This window comes from Pseudorasbora parva, chromosome 17 (genome assembly GCF_024679245.1).
Source record: "Pseudorasbora parva isolate DD20220531a chromosome 17, ASM2467924v1, whole genome shotgun sequence".
NCBI classification, from domain to species: domain Eukaryota; kingdom Metazoa; phylum Chordata; class Actinopteri; order Cypriniformes; family Gobionidae; genus Pseudorasbora; species Pseudorasbora parva.
This window is the reverse complement of record NC_090188.1, coordinates 37,311,783-37,329,808: the sequence shown is the minus strand read 5'-3', so window position 1 is coordinate 37,329,808 and position 18,026 is coordinate 37,311,783. Positions and strand designations below refer to the sequence as shown.

At 39.4% G+C, this 18,026-nt stretch overlaps 1 protein-coding gene across 1 annotated transcript in view; it reads left to right on the top strand.

The window, feature by feature from the left end:
- Positions 1-17,543, top strand: part of actr2b (actin related protein 2b) — a 32,871-nt gene extending 15,328 nt beyond the window's left edge. The window contains exons 6-9 of the mRNA XM_067421988.1: positions 8,461-8,610; positions 10,282-10,427; positions 10,714-10,846; positions 15,308-17,543. Coding sequence (XP_067278089.1) covers positions 8,461-8,610; positions 10,282-10,427; positions 10,714-10,846; positions 15,308-15,478 — 600 coding nt within the window. The 3' untranslated portion in view covers positions 15,479-17,543. The remainder of the gene's footprint in view (positions 1-8,460; positions 8,611-10,281; positions 10,428-10,713; positions 10,847-15,307) is intronic.
- The last annotated feature ends 483 nt before the right edge of the window (positions 17,544-18,026 follow it).

Here is an 18,026-nt window from a genome sequence, read left to right as displayed (position 1 = left end):
TTCGCAGATCAGTCTATATTTTGAACTTAACCAGACTCCAGATATCAGTAGTCTTACTCTTTGGGAGGCTTTCAAGGCTTTTATTAGAGGGCAGGTTATTTCCTTTGTTTCTCATTTAAGAAAGACTGAAACATCTAGCCTGTCTACGATTGCAGATGATCTGTTCAAATTAGATGCATTGTATGCCGTTTCACCCTCTCATTCCCTTTATACTAAACGGGTACATTTGCATGCAGAATATGACCTTCTGATGACAAATATAACAGCGAGGCAACTTAGACAATGTAGGCAACGTTTTTTTGAGCATGGTGACAAAGCGGGGAAATTATTGGCTCATCAGGCTCGCATGGCTAGTGCTTCTAGGTGGATTGCGAAAGTCAAATCGACAGCAGGTGAACTGGTATCAGATCAGATGGGAATTAATTCTATATTTTTAGATTACTATTCTACATTATATACATCAGAGAGCTCCTCAAATCCTTCGGCAAGCTTTGAGTGTCTCAATTCGTTAACTTTTCCAAAAATTGATGAAGGCCTTGCCAACAATTTAGGCGGTCCAATCACTGAGGCAGAGATAAAAGAGGCGATTAAATCTATGCAATCTGGAAAGTCCCCTGGCCCAGACGGCTATACAACTGAGTTTTACAATTCTTTTGCATCCTCACTAACCCCGATCTTAGCAAGGCTGTATAATGATTCTTTCAAGGAAGGACACCTCCCTCCATCCTTATGTGAGGCTTCCATTTCCCTGCTTCTCAAGAAAGATAAAGACCCCACCTCTTGTGGCAGTTACAGACCAATTTCCCTTCTCAATGTTGATTTTAAGATTTTAGCCAAAATTTTATCCTCTCGCCTTCAGTTGGTACTACCATCTTTAATTTGCTCAGATCAGACTGGTTTTACACCAGGGAGACATTCATTCTTTAACACTAGAAGGCTTATGAACATTCTCTTCTGCCCCTCATCTGGCTCACCAGAAATAATTCTGTCTTTAGATGCCGAAAAGGCTTTTGATAGGGTTGAATGGGTTTATTTATTTTTTATTTTAGAAAAGTTTGGGTTTGACTCCAATTTTATCTCTTGGATTCAGCTTCTTTACTCATCACCAGTTGCTTCTGTACATACTAACGGCTTACATTCACCTCTTTTTTCTCTGCAGCGCGGGACGCGTCAGGGTTGCCCCCTTTCCCCTTTACTTTTTAATCTCGCTATTGAGCCTCTTGCTATTTGGCTGCGTAGCCATAATGGCTTTGAAGGAATATCACGTTATGGTTTAGTTCATAAACTTTCTCTCTATGCCGATGACCTTTTGTTGTACATTTCTAACCCTGTCTCCTCCTTGCCGGTAATATTAGATATCCTGGATAAATTTGGCCGCCTCTCTGGCTACAAAATAAATTTGCAAAAGAGTGAACTATTGTTTGTCAACTCTGAGGCCAGTAAGATACAGTATTCTCCTTTTCCTTTTAAGATAGCTTCAGGGGGATTTAAATACTTGGGGGTGTTTTTCACAAATTCATTTAACAATTTATTTGTCCGAAATTTTCAACCGTTGGTCGATAAAACCAAGTTAGATATGTCTAGATGGACTTCACTTCCTCTCTCCCTTGTAGGGCGCATTAATCTAGTTAAAATGGTTATTTTGCCCAAATTTCTTTATCTGTTTCAACATATTCCAATTTGCATAAATAAGTCTTTTTTTAATACGTTTGATGGTATTCTGCGTTCATTTATTTGGGGAAACAAGCCAGCGCGACTTAAGAAATCATGTCTTCAACTGCCTAAATCTAAAGGAGGACTTGCACTTCCCAACTTCCAACAATATTACTGGGCCTGTAATATTTATAAGATCCTTTATTGGAACAATTCTGCCCATGCTGATAAATGCCCCCCTTGGGTCCATTCAGAGATTGCCTCAACAAAAGACACTTTATATTCTGTTATTTGCTTCCAACTCCCCTTAGCTATTAGTAGAATTTCAGCTAATCCAGTCGTCTCAAGCACGATAAAAATTTGGGTCCAGTTTAGGAAACATTTTGGCTTACACAGAGCATCTATTCACACACCTATCTTAAATAATTACTTCTTCTCCCCATCTTGCTCTGATCCTGCTTTCCGAATTTGGTCAGTAAATGGACTTGTCGAGCTCAATGACTTGTATGATGATGGGCGGTTTGCATCCTTTTTATTTTTGTCTGCTAAATACAGTCTGCCCAATAGTCATTTGTTTCGGTTCTTTCAGATTAGACACTTTGTTCAGAAGTTGTTTCCTCACTTTCCCAACCGTCCTCCTGAATGCCCTCTTGATAATTTTCTCGCTCTAAGAGCAGGCCAGAAGCATCTAATTTCAGTTATTTACAACTTAATAAGTTCACTTAATGTGGACCCCACTGTTTCTCTGAGAGAATCGTGGGAGAATGACCTAGGTACCTCTTTCACAGATGATCAGTGGTTCAACATTTTAAAGTTAGTTCATTCCTCTTCTATATGTGCCAGACATGGCCTATTACAGTGCAAAGTGCTGCACCGGGCTCATCTAACTAATGCCAAGCTGGCAAATTTTTTTCCAGACAGGAGTGATGCTTGCAATCGTTGCAAGCAGTCTCCTGCCAACCACATTCACATGTTCTGGAGCTGTCCTCGGTTGACAGACTTCTGGTCCAATGTCTTTGACACGCTTAATAATGCTCTTAACATAGATTTGGACCCAAACCCCTTGACTGCTCTTTTTGGCATCTCCTTGAGACCCGACTTGACTCTCTCATCTCGCCAGGTTATCGCCTTCACTACTATTTTAGCCAGACGAGCCATTCTTCTTAAATGGAAACATGTCTCCCCTCCATCGCATGATAGGTGGATTCAAGAAATCTTTAACTGTATAAGGCTTGAGAAGCTAAGATTTTTGCTTTCAGGATCTCTCAAAACTTTTCATAAGACTTGGGAACCTGTTTTAGACCACATAAAAGGTTTACTCTGTTCTCCGGATACTAGCGCCAATACACAATAACTGACTTCTATTGGAAAGAGGAAGGACAGATACTAGAGAGAGGATTGTTTATTTTCATATCGCTATTTATGTCTATTACGCATGTTTTTGTTTTTGTTTTTTTTTAATTTTTTAATTTTTTTTTTTTTATTTATTTTTTTATTTTTTTATTTATTTATTTATTTATTTAATTTTTTTTTATTTATTTATTTTTTTTTTTTGCTTTTATATTGCATGTATAATTCGGGGTGGGAGGGTTCTAAAAGGGGTTTATAATGAGACAATTTGTGATCTCTTATTTTTCATTGAATGTATAACTATGTCTTGTTAAATACCAATAAAAAAGATTGAAATTAAAAGGAACACACTTTTTGGGACTTTAGCTTATTCACCGTATCCCCCAACTTTAGATAAGTCCACACACACCGCTCTCATCTCTGTGTGTCATAACTCTGTCTGACACACCCACCGCTAGCCTAGCTTAGCACAGACTGGAGGTAAACGGCTCCAGCTAGCCTACTGCTCAATAAGAGACAAAATAACACCAATAATTTTCTATTTACATCTTGTGATGTGTATAGCTACATAGGAACTATATTCCCATCCCAGCGTAATAATCAGGGAACTTTGCTGCTGTACCATGAGTGCAGCAGCGCAATAATATTATGCAGAGCCTGAAAATAGTCAAACTTCCGGCAGCATAACCAAGGTGACAACCTGCTCTCACAGAGAGTGTGCTAGGGACTATTTTCAGGCTCTGCGTAATATCATTGCACCGCTGCCTCATGGTACAGCAGCAAAGTCTCTTAATTATTACGCAGGAATGAGAGAATAGTTTCTATGTAACTATACACATCACAACATGTAAATAGGAAAATGTTGGTGTTATTTTGTCATTTATTGAGCAGTAGGCTAAATGGAGCCATTTACCTCCAGTCTTTGTGCTAAGCTAGGCTAGCGGTGGGTGCGTCAGACAGTTATGGCACACACAGAGATGAGAGCGGTGTGTGTGGACTTATCTAACTCTGGGGATAAAGTGAATAAGCTAAAGTCCCAAAAAGTTGGCATGTTCCTTTAATTTAATTACTTAAATATATATATTGATGAATACTAAACCATATTAAGCGTTTAATACATAGGCGTAATATATATCCTATTCCATGCTCAAATCACCAGCAAAAGTAATGATTATGAATGTGTCTGGGGGGGAAAATATCAAGGAGACATGAATTATTTATGAATAAACTAGTGTTTTCTGAGTGAATGTTGACTGCAGAGTTGACGATGCTGACTCGCCATCTCCACATTAAACGCACCTTTCATACAGATCACATAATCAGAGAGCGTTTGAATTCAGTTTGTGTAAAAATAGACATTTCAAGCTCTATAGATAATAATTCTCATGTCTGTGAGGCAAGTAGCCCATACTCTGAGTTTCGGTTCCTTTTTATGACCTGCTAAAGTTCACAAAAACTCAGACGGCAGAAAGAGCATCCTGTTTGTTTTATTCATTTGATCGAAGCACAATGTTTTGGTGTTATTGGGAGTTTACACAGATAAAATCTGCATGACCAAAAAAATATTTTTAAGTTGTTTCCACTGTTATCAGGAATAAATTCAAGTGATCATGCCGGCGCTTTAATGTCACTTTGTAAGTACGCTAATACCATAGACAGTAAAAGAAATGGACAGAGAGTTCCCATGGACTTCGACGGCGGAAAATGAGGTCAATCAGAGGCACTCACTTCCTGATGGCTGAGCGAACTGTGCAGGCTCAGACTGAGCTTGACGACGTAGATGTGACGTGAGCCTCCTGTCTGACAGCTGTAGGTCTTCTAGTAGTTGTGGAAAGTGAAATCTGAATCACATTGTTTCAATGTTTTGTACCGTTGCCTTTGGCTCACTATGGGCTTCTCTCCATTCTTCCCCCTTGAATTTATGTCTCCACGTCCCCCCGACTGTCCCCCCGCCTGCGAGCGTCTCCTCGGGTCTATACAGTAATGTTTCAACTGTGCGACAGAGTCGCGTTGGTTATGACGCAATCATTAGCCTATTTTTACAAAAACAGCTTCTACAGGGCGATAGTGTAAGATACAAGGTAATGGAGCCTTTTATGCATTGTCGTGTTTCTTTAGAAATAAACAATGGACAAATGGAGTCTTTAAACGCCTCAGATATAAAGTTATTCACTGTCAAAGTGACTCAAAAATGAATGGGAGTCAATGGGATGCTAACAGCAGGTGATGGCTTAGTTAGCAATGGCCGCCCCTATGGGTGGAACGCTTTTCGAGGGCTAGATTACCCCCTTGGCTAATACTTAAGCTATATTTCAGCTTCCCCAAACATTTTAATTTGCGCCTATTAATAGCGCACATTTATCTAGGTTAACGTTAGAGTCAACTAACGTTAGAGGCAAATCGCAAATGTTTGGATTTCCTGCCTGATGTACTGTAATTACCACAAGAAACTGTTGTTAACGACTAACATTTAGTCGATTATTAGGGGGCAGCCCTACACCTGACCAAAAAAAGTGCACCAGGTCAAAGAAAAATGTCACATTTTATTATTGCATTCAGAAATAATGTAAAATATCTCTGAATCAAAATGAAGTTGTATAAACATTCTAACATTATAGGCCCCCCTTATTCCTCAACAAATCCCTTATATTTAACAGTATTTAGACCAGGCTACTCTCTCATTCAGCATCAATCCAATTGTGTGCTCTTTGTGCATGTTTTGCATTCTTTCTGTCAATTGCATTATATAAGTCACTTTGGAACAGGGCTTAAACACTGGGGCGGGGGTTAATCAATCGGTTCCCTCCGAGCAGAATCAGGATTTTTCAATGCATTTAGTATGGGGAACACATATTCACTATTAACTAGGACTTTTGCCTCAATAAACTCCTAATTTACTGCTTATTAATAGTTAATAGTAAGGTAGTTGTTAAGTTTAGGTATTGGGTGGATTAAGGCAGATTAAGGCAAACCTGTCCTGGAGGACCCCCAGCACTGCACATTTTGTATGTCTCCCTAATCAGACACACCCACTTCAGGTCTTGCCATCTCTACTAATGAGCTGATGAGTTGGATCAGGTGTGTCTGATGAGGGAAACATGCAAAATGTGCAGTGCTGGGGGTCCTCCAGGACAGGTTTGGGAACCACTGGATTAAGGGATGTAGAATATGGTCATGTGCAGAATAAGGCATTAAGGGTGCACTATGTAGTATTTTTGCAGTAAAATATCCAAAAACCACTAGGCCGGTGTTATATATTTTGTTCAGTACATACAATATCACAAATGTTTCTAACTATTTGTAAATTGTGAGAAAATTGCTATTTTAACTAAGGGACCGGGACGTTTCAGCATAACTTTTGAGGGAGTCGCCTGTCAATTGCGACATATCTGCGCTACCCTCGGTTTCGCGTTTTATTTGGCAGGAGCGCTTTACTCTTAGCAGTGAGAACAAGTGAACGCACAAAGTAATGTCATAACATCATTTTCAACACATTTAAATGTATCTAATATGATAAACAGAGCTGCATTAGCTCATAATAATAACCGAAAACGCGGAAGTGCGGGAGCTCGGCGACTGCGTGCTGTGTGCACGAGCCGTGTGCTTGTTTAACAATCGCTCCAGCAGCCGTGCTCAGTTCCACAACACTCGGTCCTGCTCTGCTTTACACTACAGTTATTTACGTTAATAACCACATCCATGAACATGATTTCTGCCCGAGTCCTATTTTCCACCGGCTGTGAGGTGAAGACCACACGTCCCAAGATACTGCGCTCAGACTTTGCGTTATCAAACTACGCATTTGTTTAGAATAGGCGCCCTCCAGTGGACGGAAAGTTGCATTGTGCACCTTTAATATGTGCTTTATAAATGCTAAACATCCAATATCTTAGTGCTTGCATGCTAATAAGCAACTAATTAATAGTGAGAATTGAACCCTAAAATACGGTTACACATTTTTTTACATTACCATTCTGAAAAGGGTTTGTGACTAAAAAGGGTTTGTGACTTTAACTCTAGTGTTTCTTAAAACGGTCAGCTAAACCTCACACAGCAGCTCTAGCCACCTCAGTCGTGAATAAAGAGATCTTGAAGACTCATCTCCACTTCTTTACACTACAAGGGTAAATAAAAAAGCGGTCTGTTTGAATGAGTACAGCGTTTTCTTTACTCAGAAAACACAATGTTTGTTACGGCTTATGTTTGATGTAATTGAGGAGCAGAGAAGAGAGTCTTAGTTTGGTATTTGCTGTACCAATTCAGCCGATGCATAATCACTTCATCTTTTTATAACACAAGGTTTTGGCCACATGTATTACACAACAGGAAAAACTGAGCACTCACATAAACTTTGTACGCTGTAAATTGGTGAAAACGTCATGCGACGCACTGACTGCCTCAGATGTAGCCAAATCTCAGATGTTCAGTGGTGAAAAACCTCGTAACTCAATTTGAGTTTGATTTAGGTCAAATGCTATTTATATGCAAGTGTCAGACCATGCATATTGCCACAATACTATATTTATTTTTCCTGAGTAGTAGCAGTTCTACACTAACCTGCAATTTTCGTTGGTTTGAAAGCACACACCAGGCTGGATATTACCTGCCATTCATTTTCACTTAAATGTAATGCTTTAATAGCTGGTGTCATATCCTCTGGAAAAACTCCTGGGATCCAAAATTTAAGGCCAGTGCTTTGCCACAGCGGCTAACCTATGACGATTAACAGCTGACCGCGGGCGTGTCACTCGTGTTGGATGTCAACATCAATTTTGCATTGGCCGTACTATTTGAATTCATGATTAGTTGACTGCAAAATAAAAATAATAATCGGATAGATACAACAATGTTATTTACCAACAAGCATTTCAGTTCAGAATGATTAAATTATTCTCCGGGGGAAAAAATGGTGTTTGGGGGGTAAAATGTGTGTTATTTTAGCTAGCACTGCCCTACTTAGGAATATAAATCGCAACACTCTTCAGATGATTAAAAAATGTGACTTTGGTTTGTTTTTTAAAGTAAACAAAAATCTGCACACTGCTGTTGCTGCTTCAAAAAATGTATTTAAAAATGACAAAGACCCAAACAACAAGCACAAACATGTATAATTTGTATCTGTGTGAACCTTCACACCTGACCTCATTAGTGAACCAATTACCCAATCATCCAATATAGTGTACAAAAAAATTAACAATTTGACTGACAATTTAAAATGTATTGGTTCACTAATGAGTTCAGGTGTGATGGTTCACACAGATACAAATGATACACGTTTCTGCTTTTTGTTTGCCTGACGAAGACCCTTTGCGTCGAAACGTTGTCCTTTTTTAATACATTTTTGGGAGCAGCAACTGCATTGTGCAGATTTGATTTATGCTCTATTGAATCTAGCAGCTGCAAACGTTTTACTGGATGTGCGCACAATTTTTTTACATGTTTTTTGCCATCACACAGTTGCTCTTGCTGCGAGGTTACGCCTTCAACCATTCGGCAGACTTCGAGACAGTTCGCATGATGAAGGAGAAGCTCTGCTACGTGGGATACAACATCGAGCAAGAACAGAAGCTCGCCCTGGAGACCACCGTATTGGTGGAGTCCTACACGGTCAGTTTTATGTGACTCGGGGAAGAATTTCATGAACCGTTTTAAGACAAGTTTGCATTCTGAAAAGGTGTTAACAGCTTGCAGGGTGAAAGTATCCTTCTTGCTGAGATGTTCGAAAGTTACAGTTCAAATGTAACAGTATGTGAGGCAGAAGTTTTTCTGGCTGGAGTTTTTAGTATGTGGTTTCACAGATTTCCCACTGGGGCACATAAGTGTTCTCCGTTTCCATGGTAATATGCTCTTTGGATTGGATTTAGCAGCAGGGAAATTTTTCAGTCTACACTTTGACATCCTGTCTGTGAGACGCCTCAAACGGCTGGAGTCTGATAGGCTGCTGGATGTGTAATTAAGCAGAGTGGCCTCAAGAGGGGGCAACAGTTGCTGACAAGTTGGTCAGAGTTTTACTTGTGACACAAAGTGGCCAACGCTCCTTCATTTCTTTGAGTCTGTAGGTAGGGGTGTGGTATTTGTCTTTTTGATTTAATTTCTGAACTTCTTCTTTAAGAGGGCATTAAAAAAGGAGACGTTTTGAAACAAGGAAGGCCGTGTGGTGTTGAAGTTGCTTAACCAGCATGTAACATCATTTCCTGCGTGGCCACAATCCTTCCCCAGCTGGGAAGCTCTGCATTTCCGACCTCTGGACGGTCCTCAATGGGCTCTTTATATAATCCCACGCACCATGTCGCCATTTTCTCATTAGTCATCACAGTTAGGCTCGGCTGTGGGTTACCCTTCAGACCTGAGACTTTGCTCAGTCTAACAGGAACATCTTATGATCAAGCGCTGAGGTATGTGATAAGAAATTAGCTGAATGTTGACACGAGGAGTGGTTACATACCACAGGACTTATCAGCCAGGTTACTTATCATAAATCATAAATACTTGCAGTCGTGTTGTCACTGGGGACAGTTTAATAATGCAAGTCACACATCATATGTACATAAACATTACAGTTTAAGAAATTAATACTTTTGTTTAACTCAAAATAGGAAGACAATTTATTTAACAAAAATAGGAAGGATCACAAATCGTGTCTAATTACATATTTAGGGAAGTAGTCATTTTATCAGCAGCAAAAGCGTCATAGATGTATTTCTTTTATATATATCGGACAGCAGCCCTATTTGTATTTTTAGTAAGGGTGTGTTCACAGTTGGCATGTTTAGTTTGATTTAAAATGAACCCTGTTGCGATTGCTCTGTTTGTGCGGTTCATTTGAGGAAGTGTGAACGCTGCCATCCGAACCCTGATGCACACCAAACAAGCTGAAAAGACGGCTCTCGTCCGCTTCCAAACAAACTCGGTGCAGATCGAATTAAAATATGAATGCAACTCAGACCAAAGGAATGTAAGTGAATCAAAAACGGGACGTGATCTCACAAAATGCGACTCTTAAAAAGGACAGAATGCTCAAGCACACCAGCTTTTTCTCATCATAGTCGTGGTTGCCATTAGAGCTGGGCTGCACGATTTGGGGAAAATATATAATTGCGATTATTCTGGGCAAAATTGCGATTGCGATTTAAAATGCGATTATTGTTATTTTTATTTTATTTTTTAAAATCCAGGTCCAAATGAACCAAACTACAAGTGTGTACAGAACACACCCTAAAACTCGTTATATTGACTGATTTAAAACCCTAAAGGTTTCTATATTCTCTGTGCCACCAGCTCCCTGATGGCCGGATTATTAAGGTGGGAGGAGAGAGGTTCGAGGCCCCAGAAGCTCTGTTCCAGCCCCATCTCATTAATGTGGAAGGGGTTGGAGTGGCCGAACTTCTCTTCAACACCATTCACGCGGCAGACATTGACACCAGGTGAGCTCTAATTCCACACCACCAGCACTTCCTACAGTTGCTGATTGGATCCTCCCTCCAATATACAATATAAGTTGTGTGTCTCAATTTGTGGCGCTAAAATGAACAAACCTGTCATTTTAGTAACTTCACCCTTTACCCTCCAGCATCGATAAACCTCAATGTATGTTTATATCTGCGCATCCTTCTCTCTCTCTCTCGCTCTCTCTCTCTCTCTCTCTCTCTCGCTCTCTCTCGCTCTCTCTCGCTCTCTCTCGCTCTCTCTCGCTCTCTCTCTCTCTCTCAGGGCTGAGTTCTATAAACACATTGTTCTGTCGGGAGGATCCACCATGTACCCTGGTCTGCCCTCTCGACTAGAGAGGGAACTTAAGCAGCTTTATCTAGAGCGGGTACTGAAGGGTGATGTTGACAAGCTTTCGGTAAGTTTGCCCAATGTGTAAATGTGTCATCCATTAAACATGAGCTTAAAGGGATACTCTACCGCTTTTTCATATTAAACTATATTATTCCCTTAACTAAGACGAGTTGACACATACCTCTCTCATCTCAGTGCGTGCTCTTAATCTCTCTGACGCGCGGTGGTGAGTCCAGTTCATTCACTATGGTACCAAACAGAGATCAAGTTAGAAGCGACCAAACACCTCCACGTTTCCCCTATTTAAATACTGTTACACCAATAGCTGAACAAACAAGTATGGTGACATAAAATAAAACGTGCCGCTTTCTCATTTCTTTCAATAGAGGGGAGGGGGAGATGTGAGGAAGGATTTTTCACCCGAAGTACTCTCCCGACTTCTGAGTCGAAGTACTCTCAGAAGTGGTATTCCGCCATACATTATAGTTCTCATTTTTAATCCGTTTAGAAAAATCAACTTGATTTTATGTGTGTGATTATAGAGAATATGGAGCTCATACTTGAGCAGTTTCTGATATTTCCATTTTTAACACCGGGTAAAGGAACGTTTCACAGCCGGGTTAGTACCACTGTTTACCTGGGGTTATAAAACCCTGCTCTGGAGCAGGGTTAGCTCGGCTTTTGCAGTGTTAACCCTAGGGCTGTGTTGAAAAAATCGATTCACCAATTCTGAATCGATTTTCTTATTAATTTCTAAAGATCGATCCGTAACTCAGAGGATCGATTTAATAATAGGCCTATATTTTCCCCCTGAATTTTAATTTGCCGCATCATTGAATTCACGCATGTGAGCGAGGTGGATGGACAATAAAACAACGAACATGACAGCTTTGAGAACTCAGGAAAGAGAGAATACTAGAGTAGATTAACAAACTCAAGCCGAAGCTCTCGTCACTATACCACCGCCACCGTGCTGAAGAAGCACCGCGGACAGACCGAGTTTTCCTCACTCTTCCTCTTCTCTCGTTACCGCGGCGGACAAGAGTAAGGTAGACGAGAGAACTCGGGCTGCTGGATATGTCGAGAACGCAGCTTACGCCACAACCGTTCTCACTGCAGCGCGCGCTTACTGCCAAGGAAGTTTCAATGGCTGCCTTGTCATGACAGCACGCGCCCTCTCCACAGCGCACAGTTGTTCTTTACAACCATCAATACTCCATTAATTTGCAGTTGAATGTCTATAATAATAGTATCAATATGTTGCATAACTACAGTCCTGTAATATTCAGGTAACAGCTGGAAAAAATGCTTTCTTTAAAAACACTTGTGTAAATCTCAAAGATCGGATCAGATCAGATCAGATCAGATCGAATAATAATAATCGATTCAAGGTCTTGAGAATCAGAATCGAATCGATTCTTGAAATTTGAATCGAAACCCAGCCCTAGTTAACCCTGCAATTGTGGTGCCAAACTTGTGCAGTGTGAAATGATGGTGTTTGTTTGTTAAAGCTAGACGCTTAGCAACAGACAACCAATCACGTACTTATATTTGCATACTTTGGACAGTGTCGGCAACACTGCACATTGTATATAAACGGTAAATTCATTGTTTCAACGGAAAAATCTCAAATGCTGACAGAAAACGCAACAATAAGGAAGAGACCTTTTTTTAGTGTGAAGTGTCCATGCAGTATAAACTTGATAATACAGTCAGCAATAATAAGATGCGCAATGCTAGAGCTTTAATGTAAACAGGTCGCATGCTGAGTTCATCCAATCAATGGCACTGACCCCGCAAATATGCAAAAAGCACGTTAACCCAGGTTTAGGAATGTGCAATGTAAAGCATCATCTTATGAATACCCAGGATGAATAATGAGCAGAGTGGAATGTAAAGCAAGATAACCTAGGATTTATTTACCCAGGGTTAACCATTTCAAGTGTGAAAGCCCATAAATCTCCCAATAATATGTCTTTGTACGGTGATATTTAATGGGTTAGTTAACCCAAAAATGAAATGTCATTAATTACTCTCCCTCATGTCGTTCCAAACCCAGAAGACCTTTGTTCATATTCAGACACAAATGAAGACATGTTTGATGAAATCCAAGATCTTTCTGACCCCTCCAGACACAGCTATTTAAACAGCCATTTAATGAACACTTTCGAGGCACAGAAAGGTAGTAAAGACATTGTTAAAATTGTCCATGTGAATACAGTGACAAGAGTGTCCTGCTTAAAACCCCCCAAAATAACCACTTTATTTTGCTCTCCAGCTCTCCGATTTCATCAGAAATATCTTAATGTGTGTTCTGAAGATGAACGATTGCTTCAGTATATGTTCATCTTGAAATATAACTAATATTGTAAAGGTTATTCTCATGTTTACATAATACAAATCGGTAGTGCTGGGCGGTATACCGGTTCATATCGAATACTGAAATTTATTTTTATGATATGTATTTTGATGATACCACAATACTGGTAAATGTCGCTTTAAACAACGTTCAGAACGCGCCGCAGCGCGACACTGTTTACAGAGGGGTCCCGTTTCACTGTTTGCAAGGCTGAATCCGAAATCGCCCACTACAGGACACCACTAAAAATGGCTGTCCCTTCAAATAATGGTTATGGGGGGTGATTTCGAATTCAGCCCTTGATTACAGCGGAGAATTTAAACTTCACGCGGTGCACACACGAGAGCGGTTTCTGCACGGAGCGTCTTGAGGAGGTTAACAATGCTCAGCAGATCAGATTCAGAGCGGAGCCAGTGCGTTTAAGTTTGTTTTTATGGACCTACCTATGTCATATACTCTAGTGCTCTAAACATGAACTAACAGCATGTATGCTATGCGCACATTTCATCACGTCTTCTTCAAATGAAAGGTATAGGACACGCATACAATGTATGCCTACGTCTGATCATGACAAGACCCCCATAGATTATTCTGCTACACAAAATGCAATAAAGTAAGCTAAAGCTGCTGTCCGTAACTTTTTGCACTCTAGTGGTTAATAAACAGAACAGCATGCGTCTTGCGGAAGAACATTGCAGCCGGAGCTACTTTATGTCTATGGCGGATCACTCAGAGACTGCATGTGCTCCTCCGCAGCAGTACCTACCAGTCTGGCCTGAAATAGTCCCAATATAAATACTTATAACTGTACCATAATGATTCAGGGTAAGACAAAAACACGGTTTGGAAAATGGATTCATGTTGTACATTCTCATTATATCATTTTTGTAAATCTTGAACACAAAAAAGTTACGGAAAGCAGCTTTATTAAACAGACTGAAAATTCAAAGAATATTGGGCGAAAAAGTAACTGCTTTATTCTTTCTGTGTTAAACTTACGTGTGTCATTTTTTTTCTCTCTCCGTGGTCATATTTTAATATTCATGTGTCTGTAATGAGTTTGTTGCAGGTCTGTGTTTTATTGGTTGTCTCCCTACAGAATCATTTTGTGGGGGTTTCAAACCTATATAGCTCCAGTGGGGAATTTTCTACAGTATTATTCACTCATAACCGTAAAATAGGGCATTCTAGTCAATCTACTGCAGTATTTCCTTTCTCAATCAGTAGAAAATGTGATTAACCCTTGGTCATGCATAGGAAAAAATATACCGTCATATACCGTGAAACCGATAGGCTATAATTTAGAAAAATACTGTGATTATCGATTTTTGGTCATACCGCCCAGCACTACAAATCGGTAAAGAATTCACAGCAAAAAGACAAGTGTATCATGACCTAAAAGGGATATTTTTATACAATTATACTTAAAGGCTTTTTCCTTGCTAAAAGAAAGTATAAACTGTCAATTAGACAACAGAAGCCATGTATTAGATGGTGTACAAAATAATTTTCAGAAAGTTTTGATCATGTTGATCATTTAGAGGTCTTAGAAGTTTGCATATCACATATGATACAGTAGACTTTATAAAGTTAAGCCTGGATAGAAGAAGTTATTTCAACTTTTTAAAAGCACACAGGCGTGTCGTCATGCCTCCTGTGCACCAGCAGGTGGAGCTGCAGCACCTGCTACTAAACAGTCAGAGAACTGCCCATCTGAGCTCCATCTCATTTAAAACCTGGCCATTGGCCTGGAAAAGCATTTTGGGGAGCCTCAGAGTGGGCCGCATGTCAGGCCACTATATATAGACGATCAATTTCAGATGGCATGCCCGATACGGCCGAGCGCCGTGTCCGTCTGCCTATCCCAAAACTGCGTTTAAGGCAAATTAAAAAGCAATAGACTTTACACGAAGGCCTCCATGAGTCCCTTTAGCCACCTGTTTATGAGAGTCTGAGAGCGGATGAACACAGAACGGCTCCACATACGCTGTACACCTCATTATTCTCCCATTTGGATTGGCCGCTCGATTCTCAAAAACGGGACAGTGTGCTTTTTATATGCATTAAAGAGATCCATTCAAGCCGTTTTCTGGTATGTGGGTCAGTGTCCATGCTATTCCACTCCCCTGAAATTCTCGTCACGCTGTCTATTTAATACCCCCATAGAAATTCAAGATCCGAATCGAGGACCCTCCCCGCCGCAAGCACATGGTGTTTCTGGGTGGGGCAGTGCTGGCTGACATCATGAAAGACAAGGACAACTTCTGGCTGACGCGGGAAGAGTATCAGGAAAAGGGCATGCGCGTTCTGGAGAAGCTCGGCGTCACCGTCAGATAAACGCGGATGCGGTCCTCTGAAAGAAACGCCCTGCATCTATTTCACATCACCTTTGTTCAGCCTGTTCTGCCAGAGTCGTGTCCAGGTGTGGATTTATGGGTTTGAGTTATGAATGGTACTGGGGAGGTTTTGTATTATGTCTTTTATTTGCTCCTCTGTCACTGCACTGGCGTACGAGTGGCGATCAAGTGGCTACTTTGCAGTACATTATCTTGTCCTCTTGATTATAATATAGGGTAATATTCTATATACTACCATTCAAAAGTTTGGTATCAGTAAGATATTTTTTATGTTTTTGAAATGCACATCAAGGCAGCATTTATGTGATTTAAAAATACGATAAATGTATTAAGAAATATTTTTGCAATTTCTGTGTAATTATATATATTTTTAATGTAATTTATTCCTGTAATCACAGCTGCATTTTCAGCATCCTCACTCCAATCTTCAGTCACGTGAAAATCATTCAGAAATCATCCTAATATGAGAATTTGCTGCTCAAGAAACATTTTTAATTATTATCAGTGTTGAAAACGGTTGTGCTGCCTCATGTTTTTGTGGAAACCATGATGCATTTTTTCAGGATTCTTTGATGAATTGAAAGTTCAAACAGCATTTATTTGAAATTAGAATTTTTTTGTATTGTCCTTTTTTCAATTTAATGCATAATTGCTTAAAAAAATATATTCTTACTGACCCCAATATTTGAATGATAGTGTATACTTTAAATGACAAATTATAAATGTCTTAATATATAGAATAAAATGTGAAACTCAGATTTGTTAAAGATTTTTTAGCTTAAAATGATTTCACCACATTTTAGGAATATTGTTTTCTTATGTTAATAAAATGTTTTAAACCAAACCTGTTTTTTTTCGGGGGGGGGGGGTAATTTTTAATTATTAAATATTGTATTGTTTTTTGACCCTGTATTATCAATATCATTCCTTGCTCTGCTCTCCTCGAGGAGATGACATTATATTTGATGGGAAAACAAGCATCTTTAAGTATTATAAATGAATCCTGTGATGTTTTGTGCAATTAGTTGGATTGTGTTACCCTAAAACACTTAAACTATTTGATAAAATTACAAAAATTATAATATAATTATTATCAAAATAAAAGATTCATAAAACAATTACTTTGAAGTGTCCATTCTTCTCTGAGTGATGGCCAACTTTAGTTTTTAATTTCCATCCAATAAGCCATCTCGTTCATTCGTCTAAATGTTTTATTTTTAAAAGCACGTTTAAGTGTCTGATCTTGGCTAGAACATGTTTCTAAACCTCTTACATAAACGACAACACAAGCATGTTTGTGTAATGAGTGAGGTGGAGTACTATATGACAGGAATGACCCAATCAGCGATGAGCAATAGCAATATGCAACACCAAAGCTTACAAATGGTTATGACAGGCACCATCATCACTTCTGTATTACTGCAAAGACTAATATAAGCTGTAATGAATCCACGCCTGGATGTGTTGTACCGTATGTCAGTCCAGTGACAGAGAGACAAATGTGTTATCGTCTGTGTGTAATGTAAGGGCAAAAATAAAAAAAAATTCCAGGGGAAATGACTGTTCTCTGCCAGTATTATACGACAAATGAAACCGAGCAGGCAAAAGTTATTGCGGTAATTTTGATTCCAATGTGGTCACGGAGCTTTAGCCCTGTAGCTGAAGGGAAGCCTTTTGCTGTTTCTGTCTGTTCGTTCAGTGCCGTTTCCCTGTTACTGTGTCATGTGCTTGTCCAGAATAACAAGAGGGACTCCAGTTACTGCTACAGGGTTTTTTTTTTTTTTTTTTTTAAGCATTTGGAGAGATTGAACTGAGAGTCTGCAGGATTTTTAGCTAATGTATTTATCAGGCGTGCCAGTCTTCTGCTATGTCTGCCTTTTAAAAAATAGTTTCAGCGCACTTCAACACGTTCAACAGTTGCTATATATAAAGAAACATGTTTTTATTCTCTTAGCTGTACTTTTGTTTTGTTTTTATTGTTTTTTTCACTTGCATTGCTGTGTCTGGCATAGAATAAAATAATAAAAAATGTTCTGCAATATTAATCCGACAGTTGCTTCAATTTATTCCTAAATTAATGATCCGGGATGCTCAGGTTTGAGATAAAATCAGATCTGGATAATGGCTGATTATCAAACAGTACACACAGTGGTGGTCAAAATTGTTGGCATCCCTGGTAAATATGATCAAAGATGGCTGTAAAAAAATAAATCTGCTTTGTTTATCCTTTTGGTCTTTTATTTAAAAAAAAGAAGTAAAATCTAACCCTTTCATTAAAGTAAAATAATTAAAAGTGGGGGTTAAATTACATTATGAATAAATGCTTTTCTCCAAAACATGTTGGTCACAATTGTTGGCACCCTTTTATTAAATGCTTTTTGCAACCTCCTTTTTCCAAGATAACAGCTCTGAGTCGTCTTCTCTAATGCCTGATGAGTTTGGAGAACACCTGAATAGAGACCGGAGAGCATTCCTCCATACTGAATCTCTCCAGATCCTTCAGATTCACAGATCCATGTCAGTGCTTC